The 21,599-nt window shown below is 48.3% G+C and overlaps 12 protein-coding genes and 1 non-coding gene across 13 annotated transcripts in view; 8 read left to right on the top strand and 5 right to left on the bottom strand.

Annotated features, from left to right (window-relative positions):
• FOXG_20093 (uncharacterized protein) overlaps window positions 1-1,003 on the top strand; it is a gene marked incomplete at both ends in the record, with an annotated part of 1,926 nt that extends 923 nt beyond the window's left edge. The window contains one exon of the mRNA XM_018400373.1: window positions 3-1,003. Coding sequence (XP_018246956.1) covers window positions 3-1,003 — 1,001 coding nt within the window. The remainder of the gene's footprint in view (window positions 1-2) is intronic.
• A 668-nt stretch (window positions 1,004-1,671) lies between these two features.
• Window positions 1,672-3,580, top strand: FOXG_09610 (uncharacterized protein). Its single transcript, XM_018388821.1, has 2 exons — window positions 1,672-2,667; window positions 2,735-3,580. The coding sequence occupies exons 1-2, from the start codon at window positions 2,279-2,281 to the stop codon at window positions 3,324-3,326; spliced, it is 981 nt and encodes a 326-aa protein (XP_018246955.1). The 5' UTR covers window positions 1,672-2,278; the 3' UTR covers window positions 3,327-3,580.
• Window positions 3,337-3,997, bottom strand: FOXG_09609 (prolyl oligopeptidase). Its single transcript, XM_018388820.1, has one exon. It carries the CDS (start codon window positions 3,955-3,957, stop codon window positions 3,553-3,555), a length of 405 nt encoding a protein of 134 aa, XP_018246954.1. The 5' UTR covers window positions 3,958-3,997; the 3' UTR covers window positions 3,337-3,552.
• A 643-nt stretch (window positions 3,998-4,640) lies between these two features.
• FOXG_20092 (uncharacterized protein) lies at window positions 4,641-4,920 on the bottom strand (the record flags this gene model as incomplete). Its single annotated transcript, XM_018400372.1, has 2 exons — window positions 4,641-4,660; window positions 4,761-4,920. The coding sequence occupies 2 exons, from the start codon at window positions 4,918-4,920 to the stop codon at window positions 4,641-4,643; spliced, it is 180 nt and encodes a 59-aa protein (XP_018246953.1).
• A 640-nt stretch (window positions 4,921-5,560) lies between these two features.
• FOXG_09608 (uncharacterized protein) lies at window positions 5,561-7,558 on the bottom strand. Its single transcript, XM_018388819.1, has 3 exons — window positions 7,021-7,558; window positions 6,705-6,969; window positions 5,561-6,657 (listed from the first exon to the last, which is right to left on the bottom strand). Exons 1-3 carry the CDS (start codon window positions 7,455-7,457, stop codon window positions 5,638-5,640), a joined length of 1,722 nt encoding a protein of 573 aa, XP_018246952.1. The 5' UTR covers window positions 7,458-7,558; the 3' UTR covers window positions 5,561-5,637.
• Window positions 7,559-8,920: 1,362 nt separating this feature from the next.
• FOXG_09607 (uncharacterized protein) lies at window positions 8,921-10,594 on the top strand. The gene is made up of 2 exons (XM_018388818.1): window positions 8,921-9,338; window positions 9,391-10,594. Exons 1-2 carry the CDS (start codon window positions 9,103-9,105, stop codon window positions 10,421-10,423), a joined length of 1,269 nt encoding a protein of 422 aa, XP_018246951.1. The 5' UTR covers window positions 8,921-9,102; the 3' UTR covers window positions 10,424-10,594.
• An 830-nt stretch (window positions 10,595-11,424) lies between these two features.
• Window positions 11,425-13,909, top strand: FOXG_09606 (uncharacterized protein). Its single transcript, XM_018388817.1, has 5 exons — window positions 11,425-11,937; window positions 11,988-12,218; window positions 12,280-12,435; window positions 12,486-12,572; window positions 12,621-13,909. Exons 1-5 carry the CDS (start codon window positions 11,465-11,467, stop codon window positions 13,786-13,788), a joined length of 2,115 nt encoding a protein of 704 aa, XP_018246950.1. The 5' UTR covers window positions 11,425-11,464; the 3' UTR covers window positions 13,789-13,909.
• A 171-nt stretch (window positions 13,910-14,080) lies between these two features.
• FOXG_09605 (uncharacterized protein) lies at window positions 14,081-14,608 on the bottom strand (the record flags this gene model as incomplete). The annotated part of the gene is made up of 3 exons (XM_018388816.1): window positions 14,081-14,095; window positions 14,155-14,495; window positions 14,542-14,608. 3 exons carry the CDS (start codon window positions 14,606-14,608, stop codon window positions 14,081-14,083), a joined length of 423 nt encoding a protein of 140 aa, XP_018246949.1.
• Window positions 14,609-14,813: 205 nt separating this feature from the next.
• FOXG_20091 (uncharacterized protein) lies at window positions 14,814-14,945 on the bottom strand (the record flags this gene model as incomplete). The annotated part of the gene is made up of 1 exon (XM_018400371.1): window positions 14,814-14,945. The coding sequence occupies one exon, from the start codon at window positions 14,943-14,945 to the stop codon at window positions 14,814-14,816; it is 132 nt and encodes a 43-aa protein (XP_018246948.1).
• A 936-nt stretch (window positions 14,946-15,881) lies between these two features.
• On the top strand, window positions 15,882-16,807 carry FOXG_09604 (uncharacterized protein). Its single transcript, XM_018388815.1, has 2 exons — window positions 15,882-16,166; window positions 16,255-16,807. The coding sequence occupies exon 2, from the start codon at window positions 16,281-16,283 to the stop codon at window positions 16,692-16,694; it is 414 nt and encodes a 137-aa protein (XP_018246947.1). The 5' UTR covers window positions 15,882-16,166; window positions 16,255-16,280; the 3' UTR covers window positions 16,695-16,807.
• Window positions 16,808-17,595: 788 nt separating this feature from the next.
• On the top strand, window positions 17,596-17,678 carry FOXG_20090. The gene has a single exon. It is a non-coding gene; the product is annotated as a tRNA-Lys (tRNA).
• A 488-nt stretch (window positions 17,679-18,166) lies between these two features.
• Window positions 18,167-20,912, top strand: FOXG_20089 (uncharacterized protein; the record flags this gene model as incomplete). Its single annotated transcript, XM_018400370.1, has 6 exons — window positions 18,167-18,749; window positions 18,781-19,548; window positions 19,731-20,021; window positions 20,075-20,280; window positions 20,359-20,676; window positions 20,733-20,912. The coding sequence occupies 6 exons, from the start codon at window positions 18,167-18,169 to the stop codon at window positions 20,910-20,912; spliced, it is 2,346 nt and encodes a 781-aa protein (XP_018246946.1).
• Window positions 20,913-20,938: 26 nt separating this feature from the next.
• FOXG_20088 (uncharacterized protein) lies at window positions 20,939-21,499 on the top strand (the record flags this gene model as incomplete). The annotated part of the gene is made up of 1 exon (XM_018400369.1): window positions 20,939-21,499. One exon carries the CDS (start codon window positions 20,939-20,941, stop codon window positions 21,497-21,499), a length of 561 nt encoding a protein of 186 aa, XP_018246945.1.
• Window positions 21,500-21,599: the final 100 nt, after the last annotated feature.

Raw genomic sequence — 21,599 nt, 5'->3', positions numbered from 1 at the left:
AGGTATTGAAAAGTTGCCGCCATTGCTGTGCCCGACGTATGGAAAGGATTGCAGTCCTGGAAAGACGTACCTCGATATCGCCACTCAACTTCTCACGGACTGTGAGGATCTGCTCGTCCTTTCTTGCGCAGAGGGTTTTCGCAATGTTAAGTTGAACGGCGCAGACCTTCCCTCCTGGGTTCCTGACTGGAGTGTCAGATATCCTCTTGGTCTCAGAGTCACAGGATATAAGAGATATCGAGCAGATTCAATCTTCTTTTCGCCGGACACGAATTTCTCACGTGAAGAGAAGCTCACTCTTTGGCCTGCTACATTCGACAAGAATGAGCTTACTATGACTATCCGCGGAATGCAAGTGGACAAGATCTCTTTCGTTGCAGAGTCAAAGCGCGATGTTGTGAATTGCAAACCTTTTCCAAGATTCTTGGATATGTTACTGAGGCTGCCTGAAAAGTATGGAGTCACTGGCGAAGGTCGAATGGAGGTTTTCTGGCGAACGGTGACTAAGAATACTTATGGAGAGGCCAGACTTCCTCCGCCAAAAGGATCATCAATGGGGCCTAGTTTCACAAAATGGATAAAAGAGAGAATGCAGTCTGTGGTAGTGTCTCCTGAAAACGAAAATTATTGGACAAATCTCAAGGAAGCTTTCAATAAGTTCTGGCCCCATGATGCAGAATGGCTGGCCACCACGAAAGGATGCGAGTCTGTCTCATCGATGGAGTTTGGCTCGCAATTTGCGTATGGGGAGTACCTTCGACCCTTCGTAACAGAGAAAGGGTACGTCGGACTTGGCTCACAGAATTTGCAGAAGGGAGATACAGTCTGGGTGGTGCCACGATCACGGGTGCTTTTGATATTCAGGCATTTGGGCGAGTTTGATCCACAAGCGGATTACCATTGCCAGTTGATAGGAGGGGCCTATCTCCACGGGTTCATGGATGGTAGCTGGCGGGGAAAGAAAGCAACGAAAGATGACACGCAAGCTATCATAATTCACTGATCAGTGACCCTAACGCTATTTAGTGCATATAACGTACATAACTATGCGTACTATGTAATCGAGCCACAAATTAAATACATTGACTAATTTGATAGTACGTTCATCCTCCGAAACATCCGACATGGACTCCAAAGCTCTCACACGAACTAGTAGTTCGGTCCGTAGCACCCTCGCCCTCGCCAGTCTAAGATAGATTACACAGTCATTCCATTTTACGCGATGTACGTGTTCATGCAATCAGGACCATACCATTGCAGCGGTACTCGTTTGATCGCCGCTGACTGGGGCAAATCAGTAGCAGGGGTACACGAGGGGGCCAACCCATGCTGCCCGCATCTGTTTGCTCAGCTAGAGAGTTACCCTCTGAAAGCCGACATGGAATGAAAGTCGTGTATTATTTTCTCTCTTTGTGAAGCTGCAATCACGTTTTTGACCATATTTCTCCTTTGTTTGTGGAAAGGCCTTGACGACCTTGCATTTACGCGAATGTTAGTGGTTTCAGGGTAAAGATTTCCCCGCCTCGAGAAATAAAGGAGTGTATTCGAGCTGTAGCGTGGTTTCAGGGCTGTGTAGTTAAATGACCACCTCATCGAGGCCAGGATTGATTGGAGCGGCTTCAGGCTTTCAGTTTAGACTTTTGGCCTGAGACTCCTGACCAGGCGCTTAATGTGGATTATTGCAGAGCAAGAAATTGATAAAAGTGTTTCTGATATGTTTACTTTCAGTTATCGGCTCCTGTACATTCATTCTTTCGTTCTGTCGTTTGCCAAGAGCCACGCTCGTTAACAATTTACATTCATTATGACACTCATTTACACCATCTTGTTTTCTTTTCTTTTCCCTCTTTCCTACGCTTTCACTCACCCCGGTCTGCTGGTCACCGACACCGATATTACTCGCATCAAAACCAAGCTCGCTGAGAAGAAAGAGCCTTGGACCGCGTCATGGAATAAGCTGACAAGCATTCCATTTGCCAGCGCTGACTACAAGAACAATGCAGTCAAAGAAGTGAACCGGGGCCAAAATGGGGAAGTCCTATGGCACGATGCAGCTGCTGCGTTCACCTCGCTCTGCGCTGGAAAGTCAGTGGAGAAGACCAATACGCAGAAACCGCATCAGAGATCCTGATGCTTGGCAGATACTCTAGAGATCCTCAGCGGGGGCGACGACGCCTATCTTACCGCAGGATTGCAAGGTTATGAGCTTGCTAACGCCGCAGAGCTTCTCCGTGACTACCAGCCATTTGCAAAGAACGGGCTATCCAAAGTTATCAATATGTTCAACAAAATATTCTTGCCAATGAATCTCGATTTCCTCAACCACGTCCTGGGGTCGGAGCACAATGTCAAGCACTTCTTTGCCAACTGGGAACAGTGCAACATTGCTTCTGCTATGGCTATCGCAGTCCTCACCGACAACCGAACCACCTGGGACTTTGCCGTTGACTACTTCAAGCATGGTGAGGGCAATGGGGCTATCAATAACGGCATTTCGAACATTGTTAAAGAACCTGGTACGGGCAAAGCACTTGGCCAAGGGCAAGAATCTGGCCGGGACCAAGGCCATTCGGCGATGAACTTCCAGGTGCTAGGTGCCATTGGACAGCAGGCATGGAACCAAGGGGAAGATCTCTTTGCTTACAATGACAGCCGCATCCTTCTCGGGTTCGTGAATCCCATTCCTATTTTAATTAGCTGTGATAAGGTCTTGTAAACTAACTTCTGTATACAGAGCTGAGTACTTTGCCCGATACAATCTTGGAAACGATGTACCATTCGAGCCCTACACAAACGGGATAGTCTCCTTCGATGTCATCAGCGAAGCCTCTCGCGGTGCGGTTCGACCTGCTTGGGAGCTGCTCTATAGTCATTACGTCAACATCAAAGGTCTTGACGCTCCTTGGACAAAAGCATATCTTAACAACTCTTTGGAATTCTTCGGAGGATTCGAGGGCGGAGCTGGATCTTGGGGAGAAGGCTCAGGTCACTATGATGGACTTGGCTGGGGCTCTCTTCTTCATCATCTGGATGAATCTGATATCCAAGCTGCGAAGTCCTCCGCTGCTGGCCCTGAACCAAGTACAACGACGTCAGAGAGTCAGCCAACGTCAACAACTCTAGCGACAGTCCGTACTGTGCATGGATCAAAGACCACAACTGCCGATGAGGGCGCCGAGACCGTTACAGTAAAGCCATCTGCCGTAAACGCCCATCGTTCTTCTACGACAACTGCCACAGCAATTCCTCAAATTACGGAAAAGCCAGGAAAGGGATGTCGTGCAAGGAGGCCGAAGAGCCGCAAGCATCGCTCAGTTGCGAACTAGGAAGTTGAAAGGGAAGAAATTTTGTCAATAGCGGAGACCCCATCGGATAAGTGTCAAGAATATGCTGGGGATGAGTTTTGTTGGGATCTTGTTTCTTGTGTATACTAGAATTCTTGTAGCTGGTCTACAAGGGCAAAACAAGTGGTGCGAAGCTGAAGTTCGGTCACTATTGTTGAATATGATGTAGCCTACAGTATATCAGTTGTGAGGCAGCTCACATGTCGCTTCACAAATTCCACTTCATATTTGCCAACACCACTCGATACCCATCAGCGTCCTCAAAAGTCTTTCCGCACTGATCCCAATACGGATTAAAGCTTGTGACAGAAACAATGCCCGCTTTCTCCATCCGCGCAACTGCATCATCGAATTCCTCTTTCTTAGGCAGGTAGAAAATCATGAGATTGTCCTGCGTAGGTGATCTACCGGCGTCATGCCCACGCTTCGCTGTGAACTCAAGATGATAGCCTGCACCCTCATGACCGAGCATTAGACCATCGAAGCCGTCGTGGTCACGAAATTCGCCGATCTTTTTAAACCCTAGACCGTCGACGTAAAAGGGCAGCAGGGCGTCGATGTTGTTTGTGGGGCGGGCCACGCGAAGGTGAGCTGATGCGATCGGGGCTGACATGTTTGTCTGTAGCGAATTTGAATGAAGCGGGAGTCCGCATAACTAAACCTCGATTTTAGGTCAGGCCTGGGCTTTCTTATACTTCAATCGGGGCCCACTTGACGATTTTCCGGGGTTGCCGATGACTCACCTTTAGTCCAACATCTTTTGGGCCAAGGATCAAGGAACCAAAGGCGTTTGCCAAACCTACAACATATTTCTAACCGAAAATAAAATAACTGGCTCTCAAGATGTACTACGAGTCTCGTAGCGCTTCTATAGTCCTTGCACTGTTCAGGTCTCCATGATGATCAACTGCTACAGGAACTCAACGGCAGGGTAAAATATTGTAGAGAAACAATAGAAACTACTCTTAAATCCTCGAGGTCTCCTTGAAACTGGGCCATGACACATCTGTATCGATATTTGGTGCCAAGCCCAATAATAACTCATTCGGTTCAAATTTGACGATCTGACAATGAACTTGTCCGCAGTAGATCCTGTCCATTTGGTCGACGTATGCCAGATGAGGATAGCATACTGTTCAAATTTCCCTGCAGTGATTCCACTGATTCACAGCTCTGACTTGTCCTCACGATACAAGGCCAAAGCCATGATCAACTCCAAGCAAGACATCACTGATTCACCGACTTGCTCTTGGTACATAAAGTCGGATTCTTTTCTTTGAAACTTTTAATTACCCATTATTCCTTGGACCCAAGAACTATAAGTGCAAGCACACAATTTTCATTTTTCTCACTTATACTAGATCTTTTTCAATAAACATAATCATTAAAGGGAACAGACATACCCCTCGTACTTACGAAGCGCAAATGCCGCCTCAACAAGGTTGCCGGGTCTGCCACGGAGTAGGCATCTACACACGTCGGCATTGCTGGCAGCAAAGTGTGCAATGTCCACATACTTCGCAGCATTGCCCTCATGGTGGTCACACAGCGGCATGCATCGCATTCCAGCAGACATATGGACGGCCACAGTGTCCTTGCTGTGTATGTCATGGGGCCGGACAAATTATGCAGTCCTTCTACCAAGACTACCATTATCAATGCAGTTGCATGGGTCATTACTAGACCTTTGCTTTTATGTTACAATGTTGGCGGCCACAGTAGAGCCAACCGATATATCCTCAGCGACATGGAAAGATTCATGTACCAATTTTGTTTTGGTCGATTAATCTATTTTAAGTTTCTTAAAGAGAAATACTATTGTCAAGTGACTGCTAATCAGGCCTCAGCGAGCAAGAAAGCTTCTGGTCGTAAGGCAAGATGCCAAAATTGACTACTCTAAGGCCCACCAAGTCTGCATCAAACTTACCTGAAGCGTTTTGTCATTCAGAATAGTCGTCTCGAGTTTTATTACCTTCATACATTGGGATCTTGTTCATAAGGACACATATTCATCCAAAACGGCATTCTACTCCTCATTCAACCAAATCCTGGTTGTCAGGATTCAAATTTTGAGGTTAACTAGGTTTTCAGTTAATCTATGAGCCAGTGCATCAATTATCCAACGGCACAGTTAGTATTGAACAAGTCTAAAAAGTCGAGGGGGGTATTCGCGGATGAGGCCCAGCAAGGGGTAGGTCAAGGTACCTTACAGGATTAGAGAGACAGTAACGATGTATTAAATATATAGAAACTTGTATTAACATCCATATTTCTTTCCTATTCCGTTTGGACTTTACTGTTTCGTACCATCGCGCACGGCAGTGACAGCAAACGGGTTGGCCGTGAAGGTTCCATTCGGGTCAGCCTTAGCCCTAGCCTTGCCAAGCCTCTTATACTTATCCGCATCCTCGTAGTATGCTTGCCAAATCTCAGGCTTACTCATATCCCAGTCTCCCCAAGAACCCCAGAGCACACGACGGTCCTGCTTACTGAAGGGGCTCTTGGCCCCAATCATGATAGTATCGTTAGTCTTCTGCCAGTTGAGAGCATACTCTCGGTACTTGGCACCGGGGTCGTGGAAGCAGTCTAGTGTTTGGACAACAGTGGAGTCTCGCCAACTGTAGGATGTGCCGTTGTCCTTGTTGAGCAAGAAGCGAGAGTTCTTACCACCGAAGCATTGGATCTGCACCGAGAGCTTGCAGTGATCGTATACTTCTCCTTCCTTGTCGCTCTTGTCGTTGTCGAGCTTCTGATGAGGGTTGTAGATCAGATCCAATCGCTTGACTACAGCATCAACCCAACCGTCCTTCTGAAGAGTCTGCGACTTTGTAGCGTAGGTGCGCTTGACGTAGGGAAGCTCGAACTCTCGTCGCTTGGGGAAGATCCACTTTCCAGTCATGGTATCCATGCCCTCGTCAAACTCATTGATCAAAAGGGTATGGTTACTCCAGTCATTTTGAAGATCTCTGAACTGCTTGAACCAGTTGTCCACGGTCGAGTCGTACTTGTCGGTCTTATTGGTAGGGCACCATTGGGCATAGAGGACAATGATAGCAGGGAAGCTACCGTTAAGCAAGTCAAGAACATCTTTGGCTAAAGCTGTCTTGATCTTCTGCTGGATCTTCTTCCAGATGTTGTCATCTCGGAGTGAAGGGAACAGCATGGTAACGGGGAAGTCTGTGCTGAGAACACTGCAGCAAAGGTCGTAGCCTCGTGGGGCAGTACCCTCGTCAGACATCTTGGCGATAAAGCCTAGCAGACGGCTGAGGACCTTAGGCTCATAGATCCAGAGGCCCTTCAAACCGTGGGGTCCCTGAAACTGTTAGCGTGATATTGCTTGTAGCCGGCAGTTTCTCATACCTTGAAACCGTTAGGACCAGCGACAGTTCCCATGTAGCTGGAAGCGCGATAAACCTCAACGGTGTAATGAGTGATAATGCCGAAGTTACCCGGGCTGCCACCGAGAATGGCGTAGAAGAGCTCAGAGTCACTCTGCTTGGTGACGTTCTGAATGGAGCCGTTGTGATCAATCAGACGGATCTTGATAATGTGATCGCCAAAGAGACCAAAACTGCGACCGAGTTGACCATAGCCACCAGTTTGGCCGTGACCACCGGTGCAGACGCTGAGGGGAATTAGCTTCGTTAGTTTGCAGTAGCCTGTATAGTAGACTCACTAGGCACATTGTCCATGCGGCACGAATAGGTTGACCGAGCGAAGGTAGTCGTTAAAGTCTTGCAGTCTGTTGCTCACACCAGCCAACACCAGAGCTCTGTCATCAGGAACACCGTCTTCTTCCAGGACCATCATGTCCTTGTAAGTGTTGGTGAGGTCAATCTGGATGTTCTTGCCACCGGTGGAAGAGGCGCCAGAATACTGATGACCGCCCGACCTGACAGCGACGCTGACCTTGTTGTCCCTCGCCCATTGAACAGCTTTGACGACATCTTCATCTTCCTTGGGCTGCACAATGAGAGCTGGGTTCATGTCATGCTCTGCCTGGTAAGAGGTGGTAGCATATTGCTGATTGAAGAACTTGTAATCTTTTTGGCCAAATTGAGAAGAAGTGTCTCGGGAGTATTGCATCCCTTGGAAATCTTTGATCTTGAACATGATGAATGTGATGAGAGTTGAGTTTGTGGTGATTGGCAGAAGAATTGTGGCTTTAGACGTCCCTTATATTCTGCTTGCCTGCCAAGATCCCAAGAAGGGCGATGCTGGCCACTGAACAAAACAGCGGCTGATCACACTGACTTTCAAATTATTGAGCACATGTGCGGACGGTTCGCACTAGAGATTAGCGGTCTATCATTCCTAACAAGCTGAGACATGCGTAGTGGCTGCAATGGTTGGGGATGCGGCTGAGCTTGACACCAGGGATCATTTCTAAATAGGCAACCAATGGAGCTATTGAACTGATGTTACAAGTGAATCCTCTAACCTGGTTTCCATCTTTCACTAGAGTGGGACTGTGAGACACCGGCACTTGTAGCGTGAGAATCATGTGAATTCTGACTGTAATTTGACCTAGGTACACGTAAGACTTACTGTACTGCACATGCGTGTAAGATTGGGTGGTAGTACAAACACCTTTCTCAACCAATCAGCAATAGCCTTTCATAGCAGAACCGTATTCAGCCAGCCACTTTCTAGGCATGTTTCAACCTACCACGAGGTCCGACTTCCGACATTTTACGGATAGCTCTGCGCAAGTGCGGGGGAAACAGACACTTCGAGACTGTTTGCGGAAGTGACGGCTTGCATGAGACATAAGCTCAGTCGCACTATTGACGCCAAGGTTGTGACAGCGGGACGGAGATCGCGAGAATATTACGCGCGTCCAGTACCGTTTGCAGCACGGTAGTCAGCATGCACTGCAGGAGGCTGAATGAGAGGAGGGGAAACAAAAACATGGCGTTGATATGGTGATTGAGTGGCCAAAAGAAAGGTGAGACATTAACGGTAAAGGGCAGATTCTTCGACTATCCCTTGGAAATGCAATTAAAGTTCGAGGGATTGCTCTTTTGAAGAATAACGTTCAACTACTCTGTAATAAGCGGCTTCTAAATACGATGGTTCGCCAAATGCAGTAACAAGCTATTCACACTAAACGTTGCTCACGCACGACAGAACTGTGCCGCTCCAAGTGGCTTTCGTAAGGGAGAACAAACGGTCTAAAAACACCGTATTTTGGTGATGGCTGATCGATAGCTTGAGCCACAGAGTTCAGCTTTTCGCAAAGTGTGCATTTGTTGAGGTTTAGGGCTGCCGCACATCCCGGTCTAGACCACGCGCATTCCATTCAAGGTGGTAAGATTGGGGTTTGCAGCTAAAATGTTTTAGTGCCCATGGCTGGCTTTTCGGATGGGTTTCGAAGGCTAGGTACGGCCCGGTACTTGGAAATGAAGGACGAGGAATGCGACGTCCGTCAAGAGACGGATTGATAGGTTTGAGTTTATCCCATGTGATGGCGTTGCCGTGTTTGCTATTTGAACAAAGGATGATTGAGAGCCAATCATACTGAAGTTCTTTTGGATTATAATGTATGGCTTGTTACTGGTCAGCAAGGAGTAAGCTTTAGACCCCTTCAATCTCAGCCGCTCGTGGATGGAGGGAAGCCACTCTGTTAGGGCTGATAATGACCAAAGCTCATAATACGTATAGAAGATATATATAATCAAGGCCATCGAGAATACCCTTTCAACTCCCGCAGTCTCTGTCAACACAAATCTATTGCAACATCACCAATACCAACACAATGGTGCTCCCTACTGCTCCCGTTGTCCCCATGGATTTGGGTGACGACTTCAAGTTCGGTCCTACCGTTCTTGACCCCATTCAGCCAGAGGACCAAGATAACCTGGTCCCCATCAATGGCTTCCCCAGTGTTGACCCCGCAGGTGGTGATGTTGCCATGTCCCAGCTTGATGTTCTGGCACACTTCTTTGGAACATACAGCGGATTCGGCTTCAATACCATTTTCCGCCCCAATGGGTCAGTAAAACACTTGGAAGACCAGTGGAAGTGTACACTAATTGAGAAAAAGAACAACTACTCCTACACCTCTTCCTATTCTTCCTCCATCTGAGGATCCCAATGACAACATCCTTCAGCTCAACCTTACATCTGAGTCCCTAGCCTTCGCTAAGGGACGTCTTGATGATGTTCCTAACCGTGGTCTTGATACTCAGGCTGATATCATGCTCAACGGTGTGCCATACACCCAGACAATTGCTGATATCACCGAGATGGTGAAGCCACCCAAGAAGCAGCCCGTCATTCACTTTGAGCCTGGTCTGTGGATGCACGTTCCCGCCAGTGAGCAGATGCCTGTTCTTGCAGCTTCTCTGTCCCGCATGGCTTCTATTCCTCACGGAACCTCTATCAACGCCCAGTCTTTCACGGCTACCATCACTGCGAAGGGCGCACCTGTCTTCTCGCCAGTTGACATCACCCCAACTGTTGTTGGCGGCACTCAGAAGATTCCGTTCAGAAGTCAGACTCTCACCAATAACAACACTCACCGTCTTCCTCAGGATCTTTCAAGCTTCGACAATGCCGGTACCATCACGCAGGCTATCTTGACTGACCCCAACACTGTGCTCCGCAACGCCAACGTCGGAAAGAACATCATTGAGAACACAACCTTTGAAGTATCTTCACAGGCTCAAAACCCCAACCTCGGCGGCGGAACCAGTAACATTGGTTTCCTCATCGGTGCTGACGCTGGTGCCACCTCTGCCTCAGTCCAAGCCCGAAGCGGCAACGCGAACGCCGTCACAGTTACAGCTCAGTACTGGCTCTCCAGAGTTCGAACCCAGATCAACCTTCCTGCTTGCCAAAGCGCAGACAAGAAGACTGTTTCTCCTGCTTCTCACGGTCCACGTGATGCCGTTCCCAGGTTCTTGGTCGACATTGACGTTCCGGCTCCCAAGACAGTCAACATTGAGTACATCCAGATTCAGTATTCACAGAATGTTTCCCTTGACTTCAATGGTCTTTCGTGGCCTCACGTGACAGTTGGAACTTTGGCACCAACCATCCGTCACAAGCTGTCTCAAGTTCTTGTATCTCACTAGATAGTGTTATGATCCAGGTAGCTGGGACTGTCATTGAAGGATATGTAGCTTTGCTGTGGGCGCGCTGCGGCTTTTTGGCCCAACATATAGCGAGTTTAAACTCGAGCTCTGATACAACATCCAATTTCTTCACAAGTTATCTTCATCTTGACCTAGTAGCACGAGTAAGTCCATAAGTTTGCATTTATTATGCACGTGGCACAAGCAGAGCCCACTAGTAGCCCTCATTTCATGCGCACTTACTTCGTCGCTGAGAATACAAGATAGCATGCCAGCTCATACCTCTTAGCCTGTACTTTCAAATCTGCACGATACAAAATGAGGCCAGACACATCCACGGCCTTAGCTCGAGCACGAGGGGTAAACGTCCTGCCCGGGCGCCACCGAAGTTATCCACGACTGAGAATTTCAAGTCCAAGTTACATTCCCATCAGTGATCGTCGTTTACCTGTCCCATTAGTGTCTTTAAATGGTTTGTGGCTTGTGCCACCCCCGCCTTTTCCATTTCTCCCGTTGCTCCAACACGGGCCGGCTGTCACATTCCTGACCCCGGACGGGACTTCAGCTAAAGAAAGCAGTCAGACTAGAACTCTATGGGATGTATTGCACTGAACTACGGAGCTGTGGCTTAGAAATTAGGTTCCGTTTCTACTAAAAATTTCCGACCGCTCAAAAGTTATTGGAGGATCACGTACTGGTTGTCTTCTTGTGCTGTTGTCAGCGTTGCAGTATTGCTTTTCTGCGTCAAGCTGAATACGGCACAGCATGTGATGGTTGCACCCTGTAGGTGATTCTGTGTCATTAAAATCTCCCCATTTGTAGACACATCCGTAGACATCATTGCGTGGACAGCTGAGGTTCCAGGAATGGAGGCGGGTTGATGCATAGAGATTGAAATGGGGTTTGAATCACAATTCCCTCCTCCTGGTCATGCTATATATCTCAGGTTCCTCAGGCCTCCATAGTTCTTTTCATGTTTTCAGTGCAGACTTCCTTCAAACTATTACCTCAAAAAAAATCTTATAGTCTGCAATTATCATCATGTCTGTCCTTGATCTGAACTCAGACTTGTCCATCAGAAACCAATGGGCTCGCCAGCATATCAACAGAGCCATTCGACAGGATTGGAACGCCATTCTCGAACACAGCAATGATAAATCCGAGTTAGGTTCTCTTCCTCTTATTCCCAAGGCCTCTGAGCTCCCTCGTGCCCCTGCTCCTCAAAAGTCCTCTGCTCCCCATGATCATGGAGCTCAAAAGCCTCGGGTCATCAAGATCGGTGTCATTGGTGCTGGAGCAGCTGGCTTGTTCACGGGTATGGTCTTGGACTATCTTAATAGTGAACTGAAGAAGGGTTCAATCCCTCTCGCTTTTGAGTATGATATCCACGAGGCGGCTGGGCCAGATCGAGTTGGAGGTCGCCTGTTCACTTACAATTTCGGCGGTCAACGCGATACTCATGACTACTATGATGTTGGCGCAATGCGATTTCCCGACAACCCAGTTATGAAGCGGTAAGCCAGTCCCTTCTGCTAGATGCCACTTGATAGCTTATGCTGGTCAGCACATTCGAGCTCTTTGGAAGGCTTGGCATGGAAAAGACAGACCTAAAGACGAACCCCAACGCGCCGGATGGTTCTCTCATTCCATACTACATGGCACCTAGCCCTTCCAACACAAACCCTTGGTGCTATAACGACATCACCATTTGGGGCGCTTCTTATCAGAGTGTTCAGACATCTGCTGGCACTGTTGACCCGTTTCAAGTTGATACTGATAAAAGCATCGACCCCAAGTAAGTTGTCTCATGAATCATGACTAGTTAGGTATCAAAATCAACTCTAACTATTTCTCAGGCTTCTCAAAGTCGGGCCAGATGATGTTGTAAAGGCCAACATTGAGCCACTTCGTCAGGCTCTGAAAGAAGATGCTGAGCAGACTCCTCCCGGTGACAAAGGCTGGAAGATGATGATGGAATACGATACATACAGTACTCGACAATTCTTGGGCACGTGAGTACTTTCTGATGCTGCTTGTTTCCCTCAAAAGCTGATCCATCCAGTGCGAACCCGAATGTGAAACTCCCCAAGGACATCCCTCCCCCTCCGTATAACTATGATACCATTGAGTGGCTCGAGACCTTCAACGGGTGAGTCGCCATGACAGCTATTCTGGGTTGTTGCTAACAGCCTGGCAGAGGAACGGACTGGTATGACCAAGCTCACAGTGAGACTGTCCTTGAATCCCTTGACTTTGAGTTCAGCCCTGACACCAAGTGGTTCTGTGTGCTCGGCGGCGCTCAACAGCTCGCCAAGAAGATGGAAGAGAGAATTGCTCGCAAACCTAATTATCACAACCCAGTCGCTGCTATTCGCGCCCTTGACAAGATGAAAGTGGAGCTCCGGATTGAGGCTGGGAAAAGGCTTGAGATTCGCTCATACGACGCCGTCATGGCCACTACTACGCTCGGATGTCTTGGCCGTATGGACACTCGTCAAGCTGGTCTAAGATATCCCGTCAAGCAAGCCATCCGCTCTTTGGGCTATGGTCAATCCTGCAAAGTCGCCATCAAGTTTGACCATGCATGGTGGATCCACGATCTCAAGGATTTCAACATTCGTGAAGCAGGTCTAGGTCACTCCGACCTCGCACTTCGAACTTGTGTCTATCCTTCTTACAACATCTACGACGACAAGTCCAAGACAGCTGTTCTTCTGTGCTCGTACACTTGGCAGCAGGACTCTGATCGCCTTGGATGTCTCATGTCGACAAACAAAGACCATAAGCAGAAGGTCGCTGATGAGCAAGTGCTTAAAGAACTTCTGCTCCGTGATCTAGCTATCTTGCATAGAAACAGTCAGATTAGTGAACAGGATCTGTACAAGCTCATCAGAAAGAGCTATGTCGACCATCACGCCTATAGTTGGACTGAGGATGCCAACACTGCCGGAGCTTTCGCGTTCTTCAGGCCCCAGCAGTTCAGCTCCATGTGGAACAGAGTGATCCAGCCATCTGGCGATGTCATTATCGCCGGTGAAGCCTCAAGCCCCCACCATGCTTGGGTCGTTGGTGCCCTTGAGAGTGTCGTCCATGGACTTCACTCCTGGATGGGCTCCAATATCACTCTGGTTCCTGAGCTGAAGCATGCCAGAGATATCCTGGAGAAGGCCGAGCCTGGGAACCCCTTCGTCGGACTCCCTCCCTATATGGATGTAAATATCTCCAACTGGCACGCTGTCATGGGTGTCGTAAGTCGCGATAAGCATCTAGAGAAGATGGGAACGTCTGACAAGAGCAACTTGCTGTCTACTGTGCTTTCGCACTTCGATGTTGAGGTTTTGAAGAAGGATATTGCTGCTCGATAAATGGCTTGAACTGACTCTCGGCTGTTCTTTTGGGGGCTTATAAGTTACTCAGATCGAGTATCAGATCAGTATGATAGTTCTACTATCCGCTTTTAGCTTTATAAATCATTTTCATGTTATCCACTTTCTTGGTACATTGTTTTCGTCCATGATGAGCCGCAGGTTCCATTTTATTGCAACTTTCTCAAGCCCGTTCAGTAAACTTGGCTGATGCTAGGATACATCATGACCGATTCTGATGTCACTATTCGATTGGTCCCGGAAGCCTGGACAGATCCCTCCATTGAGCGTCTTACTCAGTGTTTTGCTGTTATCGCGATGTCATGTCAGCAAGATATTTGTCCCCAATCTTTGAACTTGACTTACGCATCTAAAAGACGCAATGTATTCCCATGAATCAACATCAGGGTTGAAGACAAGCAACTCTCTTGTGCTAAGACACTCTCCATTCTCCCTCTGGGTACCGTAGTCTCTGCAGTCGATGTATGCATATAACTTGCAATTGGAGTTTTCTTTCGTCCAAACCGATGTAGCCTTGAACATTCCGGAGCAGCCCTTGTTCTCGACACCGCCTCGGATGTAGTGGCCGCAGCTTACGCCGGGCATGCTTGAACCGAAGGTATAACAGTCTCCTTGGTTGCCTTCAAGGATTTGATACTCGGTTTCATCGTTCACGTCGCAATTATCAACGTTGTTGTAAAAGGTTACTGAGAGATTAGCGAGAGCAGAGTATAAGGGACGGCGAAGACCTACTGCCCCATGCTGAAACCTTGGAGACAGCAGCAAGGATGGCAAGCGAATTGGCGATTGGGAATTTCATTGTGGGCAGGAGCGAGGCTGCGTCGTAGGAGATGTTGAAATTGGCTCGAAAGCTTTGTGGATTGTCAATAGCTCAAGTCTTGATGGGCTCCAAGATTATATATTCTTCAAGCAACTCACTCCCCCACAAAGGTCACATCACATTGTTACTCGCTCCACCAAGCCAAACATCTCGTCCCGTCATTTCTCTATCGAAAGCATGAACACTACAGCAGGTTCATGATTTCCGGCTTGGAGAGCACGTTGGTCAAAGTTTGATCCTTGGGGCATCGTAGTTCCACATTCGGGACCTCGGGTTTGCACGAAAGAGGAGAGGCAGGACTCATAAAGCTGATCATTTAGTCATCAACCACTGATCTTGTCACTTGGCAATATTCAAGTCAGGGCCAGTCTGTCAATTTGGGTGTAAGTCCAAGCATGAGCTGGCTCGTTATCGCATCTCGGAAAAGGGTACCCATAGCCAAAAACCTTGGGTCTGTACGCCAGAATTCGCAATTATGAAATCAAAGATTGAGGAGCCCGAGAGGCTGAGTCAGTAGGCGACTGTTTCATCATATACGTAGTAATCGCCAGATCGCAAGGATCACAGTGCTGCCAGGCATAAGATTTTAGTGCATCCTTTCATCACTGAGACAATGAGGAGACTGCGATGGCAACCCATCAGTGTGAATACCCTCAGTCTAAAATGAATATCATTATGTAATTTCCTGAAACATACTTACTCAGCCTCGAAGGCTGCGGTCTTGGCGGTAATCAGCACTTGCAACCTCGTCAAGATCCACAGACACGGAATCCCGTTCGGTTGTCAAGTGATCAGCAGAACTCAAACGACGATATTTTCAAAACACCACATTGAGATCCCGTGAGCTGGGCGACACCTAGTTAGCATTGGCTATAACTGCTCACTCAGGAAGTCAAGCAAACTTGAATGGGTAATGCACGCCTCACGATAATAAATCGCGAAATATGTCGGGTCAGCATTACCGCCGTGTGTCGATCCTGTCCAATAAAAAGGATGAGCTCGCCCAAGTTGGCCGGATCGCAGATTCTTCAACACCGAGGCGATGGATACATTTTTATCGCGAACACATTCCTGCCAGTTATTCTCGGTCGCGATCAAGCGCGTCGTCAGTAAACCCGTTCCCTCAACCGCAAAGTGGGTACCCAGAATATCGACCACGCGATGCAGGCCCATGTCGACAGCAGTAGGCCAGGTTATCGACCTCCCCGACGGTAGGCGTCTCGGCTATCATGAGTTCGGTGATCCTACGGGAACTCCAGTAATTTACATCCATGGAACACCGGATTCGGGAGTCACGCTCTCTGGGTTCGAAGACCCTCTCGCGAAACGGCTTGGCGTCCGCTGGATTGCCCCAGATCGTCCGGGTATTGGGAAATCCACATTTTATCCGCATCGTAGAGTCTTGGACTATCCAGCCGATCTGAGAGCTTTGATTCAGCATCTCGAGCTTCCCAACTATCGCATTATTGGAACGAGTGGAGGTACTGGCTATACTCTTGCATGCGCACAAGCATTGCCTAAAGAGGAACTTCTAACGGTCAGTATATGCGCTGGTGTCGGGCCCTGGGAAGCTGGTCAGGCTGGTCAGAGTGAGCTCATTCAGAAACTCATTATGGTATGGAAAGACCAGAACGAAGACTTCGTAAAGTACATGGAAGGCATCTTTCTCGCTGCAGCACAAGATCCCGACCCGACCAAAATGGAGGCAGTCTGGAGAGAACAGATCAAGGTTTTCGAACCAAAAGATCGAGAAGTTCTAGAGAAACCAAACACCTTCCAGTCTGCTATCAGGGTTTTCAGACAAGTCTATGCCCAAGGAGGGGTGGGCCATGGCCGGGAGATGAAGCTCAACACTGAACCTTGGGGTTTCAACGTGGAAGACATCGACTACGAGGGTATCAGATTGTGGTATGGGTCTGCAGACGAGAATACTTCACCAGAAATGGGACGATACATGGCAGGGAGGCTACCAAAGGCGGTCTACAAGGAGTATCCGGGGGAGACGCACTATACTATTTGGAGAGAAGAACTGGTGACGGAATTTCTCAAGGACCTGCTGGGTTGAAAGAACAAACGCCTTCCTGATGAGGTTTCTGGTAGCGGTGTGTCACAGCAATTATATGTTTTTGGTAGATACAAGTCATCAAAGGACGCGAAATCGGAACAAAGAAGGCATGGGTTTGACTCCAAAGCTCGTAGTGGAGGTCACAAACCAGCAATGCCAATTGCAGAAAAGCATGCTAAGATAGAACGTGATAAGATAAGATAAGGATAGAAATGACGTTCTTCGTAGTGCAAGACCAACGCATTGCACTACCCTAGAGATGTATTTTGACCTACACCCTGGCTTATCGTTCGCTAACAGGAACCGTTAGGGGATGTACCTGATGAGAAAAATGACTTTTATAGCGCCATGTATAACTCAAACAAAGTAGGTACTCTTTGATCAGTTTGATTGCTGAGTGACAGCTCTGTTTGGTGAGTTTCTCAACTCATGCGCTACACTTGATTATTCTACCTGGCTTTGATGTCAACCAAACGAGTAAGCTAAAAATAGCTCACTAGACCAAAGGCGTTGGAGACGCGACGCGAGCGCGACAAGAGATGGCGTACGTGTCATGATTGCCCTGCCCAACTTCTCCCCCGCATTGTTATCATAGTGCTCCAAGACTCACGTCTTGTACTGTGCCGTGAGCAAGCCAACATTCACAAAGAACAGCCCTTCAAAAGATGTCGCCTTTACCTGGAGCGTCACATTGCCATTCATGCTGTTTGACTGCGCACGTAAACTCTGATTTCGGCACAAGCTTGAGCTACTCTTGGTCCTGCAGTGAAGCCTCAGACTTGTGTAGTGTTCCAAGAGCTTATGCAGTGGCCACCTTGCATAAGTATGCATAACTCCGTACACGATTATGCAACCTCCACAAACCGAAGTAGTTCACCGTCTCTCATCCAATAAGAGCCACGCCCGGTTAGCTCAATCGGTAGAGCGTGAGACTCTTACGAGTACGCGATCTCAAGGTTGCGGGTTCGACCCCCGCATCGGGCTGTTCCTATATAAATTCGATTGCGAGCGTTTGCGAGGCTTTCTTTTTTTGACATTTTCCTATTATCACAAAGTAGTTGATTGTATTCATGTGACTCAGTGAAAACTCGTGCATGTTATCTTTTTGCGTTGTCATCCTTTTGTTTTTGTCTCAAAGGACGTGTCCTACTGTTTGCTTGTTACTCAAAGGATACTGCCAGGCACTTCACTCAGACGTAACAATGCGCCTTGTTTATTTTTGTATTCACAACCAGAAAACTCCCTGCGTTTGCCATAGTGTCAATGAGATTGGTTTACCAAAACAGACTCAATAAATGAAGACAAATAAAAGAACATCATGAGACATCAATTTGTGCATAAAGTGACATTCGTTTTGAACATTATGATAAATACATAATGCCTAGAAGGGAACTTCTTCCCATCATCATCTGGCAATCTGTTGAAGTCGAGACTCAACCCTCTTCCATCTAAACCATCAAAACTTTCTTGAGATGGCAACTCTCAACGCTCTCAAGAAAGCCCTCAAAAAGGTTAGCGATGAAGCACCCCGAAAACCATTGAACGACGAAGAGTACGACGATGGTCTCAGCCTCTTTGCCCAGGCCTCCGGCGAGCAGACGTACCAAAAGACTTTCATTATTCCTCAACTGTCTGAACTGATAGCCTCCCTCTCAGCACGAGATGAGATCTCAGTCTTGGAGATTGGCCCAGGCCCGGAAAATGTTCTAGGGCACCTGCCGGCCATTCTGAGGAAGAGGATCACGAAATACGTCGCATTGGAGCCCTCTTTTCAATACACTCAAAGTCTCACAAGATGGCTATCTCCTATGGAGGACGAGAGACCACTTCCCTCTTTGAAACATTTACTCGTTCGCCCGGCACCCTTCACACCAGAGAGCTGCAAGGGTCAGAATTACGATGTCATTCTCTTCTGCCATAGCTTATATGGAATGAAACGAGAGGAAAAGATTATCAGACATACTCTCACGATGCTGCCAAAAGACCCACTTGGCGGTATGGTCATCATCTCTCACCGCGGCGGTTCTCTCATTCTAGACAACCTGGTCTGCCACCGTTCGCTGGCCTTCCCTAACCCGCGCCATAGCCATCAAAGACGACGATGAAGCCATCGACAGTTCCGCTCGCTTCATCGCCAGATACAGTTTGACGGACGGAAAATTATATAAGATCCGTCAGGCCAAGTGGCGGACAATCTGCCGTGAACTGGCGGGCCGCGACGACGATCGCCCAGGTCATCTTATGCTCAGCTCAACTGAAATCATGATAGCAATGACCCGACATGCCACCAAGCTACCTGAATTGACCGCTCTTGTACCATTGGTACCCAGGCCCTACAAAGTCAAGAATCGACAGGCGCTATACAACAGCCCTGCTGCTATCGTCAGACCGCTGGACATCAGCCAGGTTCAATCATGTGTTCGATGGGCACTGGCAAACAAAACTAGCTTGGCGATCTTGGGCGGTGGCCACAGTGATCATTGCCTTTGGCCTAATGTTGTTTCCGTTGAGATGGGTGCCTTCGACAAAGTCTACGTCGTCAACACACCTCAAAATGCAGACACAGACTGTTGGGTCGTCGCCGAAGCTGGACGTAAGGCGGGGGACATCATAAAAGAAACCATGCCTGCAGGTGTGACAGTGACCTTAGGCTCTCGACCGAGTGTTGGTGCAGGGTTTTGGCTCCAAGGCGGTATTGGCCATCTGGCCAGACACTATGGTCTCGCCTGCGACGCTATCGTCGGTGCCGTCATGGTTGATGCGATCAGCGGCCAAGTTCTCTGCATCGGTCACGTTCCTGAACACAACATCGACCACCGAATGCCATTCGCCACGAACATGATGAGGAACTATTGTGGGCCTTGAAGGGAGCCGGAACAAACTTCGGTATTGTCATCAGCGTTACTTTCAAGTCTTACACATCTCAAACGTTCTCCGGCGTTATGGCCGTTTGGTTGACCGTAATTACGCACTGAGAGACACTGGCAAATGTGAGTCGCGATGTATCCAGCCAGTATCCTCACGGTATATCGTCAGACTGCGAAGGTGGACAGATGCGTTGTGGAATGACCACTTTCTTATGTTCCTTGGAGAGTGTCTCACACGACAGCTCTAAAGGACTGCTTCTGGAGACTGTGGACGCTATTGAGCTATTCGACAAGGAGATGTACATATCCAAGATGCATGGAGGACACGGGGGCGGCAAGACCTCTGCCTTCAAACGATGTGTTTTTCTCAAGGACATGGCCAACACAGGTGCCATCAAGGTCTTGATACCTGCCACGAAGGATGGTCCTACGCCCTACTGCTATTTCCACCTTGCGCATGGTGGCAAAGCCGTCAGAAATACCGCTCCCGAAGATACTGCTTTTGGTGCATAGACTGGGATTTTGCTTGCGTCGTTACTGGTGTTTGGCCCAGAGAATATGATGGAACACGTATTTCTGATGCTGTTATTCACTGGGTATACCGGGTTGTCAATGAGCTCCTGCCAATGAGCAAAGGGGTCTATGGTGCAGATCTTGGACCTGATCCCCGAGATAGTAATTTGGGAACCAAAGCTTTTGGTCCCAATCGCCGACGACTGGTCAAGCTCAAGAAAGAATTGGACCCAAAGAACATCCTCGCTTACACTTGCCCTCTAATACTCATCGGCCTGCCATAGAAGCTCGTCATTCTTGTCACCAGCGAGCACGGTGCTGGGAAGGACTACTGTGCTAATATCTGGTCTGCCGTCTTCAAAGTACACGGATACAGTAGTCGGGTGGTTAGCATCAGCGAGGTTACCAAGAGAAAATACGCAGCCGCAACAGACGCTGATCCTGATCGTCCCTACAAAGAGCAACACCGGAAGCCTATCAATGATTTCTACAAGAACCAACTGAAGAAAGATCCTTTTGTGGCAGAGAACCACTTTCTTGAAGTCTTGAAAGGAAATGCCTCGGATGTGCTGTTCATCACTGGTCTGACAGAGATGGCTTCTGTTGCAACGTTATCACACCTTATTCATGATGCTAGGCTGATCGACGTCCGGTCCAGGCGGGCGAGGCCACGCGAAACTTGCGAAGATGGGGAGACGATAGTAAATTCGAAACAACATACTGCGAAGAGTACATGTATGCGGACGGCATTTACTTACTAAACTTCAACTTTGACAACGAAGAGAATGGAGATGAAACTGTCATGTCATTTGCCAACCGAAGTCTTGTTCCCTTTTGAGTGAAGAGCTTCAGAATCTGGCTGGCATGGTGCCAACAGCGCCGAATTTTCCAGGAAAAGACATCGATTTTCGCTACGTCCTGAATATCGCCCAACAGAAGGGAGGACTCGCGCTGTGCACCTCGCTCCTGAAGAGTCACTTCTCAGGTGACTGGAAAAAGGTGGATGCTGTAGTCACTAGCGAAACCAGTGGCTACGTCTTAGCCTCTCCGTTGGCTATGGAAATAGAGATTCCTCTGGTTCTCATCGCAAAGGGTAATAAATTTCCCCTACCCACGGTTTCTGTTCAGAGACGTATGTCGTACATCCCATCTCGCATACTCAACGCGTCGGATAAGGGCAGATTTGAGGTGGATGCCAATGTAGTTCGCAAAGGCGATTCATTGGTTATAGTCGACGATGTTCTCGCAACTGGAGAAACGCTCGTGGCGGTGCTCGAGTTGTTGGTCAAGGCTGGCCTACAGCCAGAGGATATAAGTGTCATGGTTGCGGCGGAGTTTCCTTTTCATCGTGGACGAGAGAAGTTATGGGCACATGGGTTCGGAAGAGTGGCTGTCCAGAGCCTCTTGGTTTTGGATGGGCAGTAGGAGGAAATGCTCGAGGTGTCTGAGCTGACAGGCTTGCTGAACCAATTTTTTGTATGTAGGCTGGGATATCCTTGACTCCATCTGCGGAACTCGAATGGTG

The sequence above is a fragment of the Fusarium oxysporum genome, chromosome 11 (genome assembly GCF_000149955.1).
Source record: "Fusarium oxysporum f. sp. lycopersici 4287 chromosome 11, whole genome shotgun sequence".
Lineage (NCBI taxonomy): Eukaryota > Fungi > Ascomycota > Sordariomycetes > Hypocreales > Nectriaceae > Fusarium > Fusarium oxysporum.
This window is presented reverse-complemented; position numbering and strand designations above follow the sequence as displayed.